General features: G+C 34.1%; 1 protein-coding gene across 1 annotated transcript in view; it reads left to right on the top strand.

Annotated features, from left to right (window-relative positions):
* The window catches only part of LOC104747292 (non-specific lipid-transfer protein-like protein At2g13820), a 6,016-nt gene extending 4,859 nt beyond the window's left edge, over nucleotides 1–1,157 (top strand). The window contains exons 2-4 of the mRNA XM_010468906.2: nucleotides 67–255; nucleotides 345–380; nucleotides 922–1,157. Coding sequence (XP_010467208.1) covers nucleotides 67–255; nucleotides 345–380; nucleotides 922–1,076 — 380 coding nt within the window. The 3' untranslated portion in view covers nucleotides 1,077–1,157. The remainder of the gene's footprint in view (nucleotides 1–66; nucleotides 256–344; nucleotides 381–921) is intronic.

Below are 1,166 nucleotides of genomic sequence, written 5' to 3'. Positions count from 1 at the left end.
AAGCAGCAGTGGACTGCTCGTCGTTGATACTAAACATGGCTGATTGCTTGTCCTTTGTGACGAGTGGTAGTACGGTGGAGAAGCCGGAAGGGACATGCTGCTCAGGGCTCAAGACTGTGGTTAGGTCAGGACCTGAGTGTCTATGTGAGGCTTTCAAGAACAGTGCTTCTCTTGGTGTTACTCTTGATCTCTCCAAAGCAGCTTCTCTTCCCATTGTTTGTAAAGTTGCTGCTCCTCCTTCTGCTCGTTGTGGCCGTAAGTTTCCTATTGTTTCATATTGGTTCATCATTTCTATTAATTAATTTGTATTTTTTGTTGAATGTTTTGAAAATGTTGTGTTGTAGTTTCTGTCTCTGGATCTCCTCCTGCTTCTGCCCCTGGTATGTGATCTATTAATACTTAGACTAAATCTTTCTGTTTTGTTGAATTTCTGAAACAGAGATTTTGTTTTATGTCAAGTTTGCGAATTTTGATTTAATTTGGTTATTTGGTTCTGTTTTAAACAGGAAAAACTGAAATAATTACTATTATGTATTTAAAGATATTTAAGTTTTATGTTGATCTATTTACATATGTAATTAAAACAGTTATTAATGAATTCTGATTTTGACCACAAAAAATAGATGAATTCTGATTTTTCAATTTGGTTCGTTTATTGCATAAAAACCGGCTATATAATTTATACGAAAATGTGGTAAAATGTTATTTTATTTATCAAAATATAGAATAGAAGTATATTTTCGATATGCATATTTGCAAAATTTTATCTATAAAAATGCATTACTTGTCTCTGTAATACAAGAATTTTAAAGATTATTGCTGAAAAAATGAAATAGGTAATTTGTTTCTTTGGCTTGTCAAATAATATGTAAAATCTCTAATGAATTAGTATTTTGGGTTTTGGATGTTAACACTTAACAGGTTTATCTCCCACGGCCGCAGCAGGTGCGCCGGAGTTGTCTAGTGGAGCAAATGCGGTAACTCCAGTTCCGTCCCCGAGGGGTTCGGATGCGTCCTTGCTCAGTGTGTCTGTCGTATCTGTCATCTTCATGGCACTCATCTCTTCCTGCTATTGAGCCTTATAATTTAATTGCTTTTGTTGAGTTCATTTTATTTAGTTTGGTGATCACATTTACCTTTCTTTTTTTTTTTTTTTTTTTAAAAAA

This window comes from Camelina sativa, chromosome 15 (genome assembly GCF_000633955.1).
Source record: "Camelina sativa cultivar DH55 chromosome 15, Cs, whole genome shotgun sequence".
NCBI lineage: Eukaryota > Viridiplantae > Streptophyta > Magnoliopsida > Brassicales > Brassicaceae > Camelina > Camelina sativa.
This window is presented reverse-complemented; position numbering and strand designations above follow the sequence as displayed.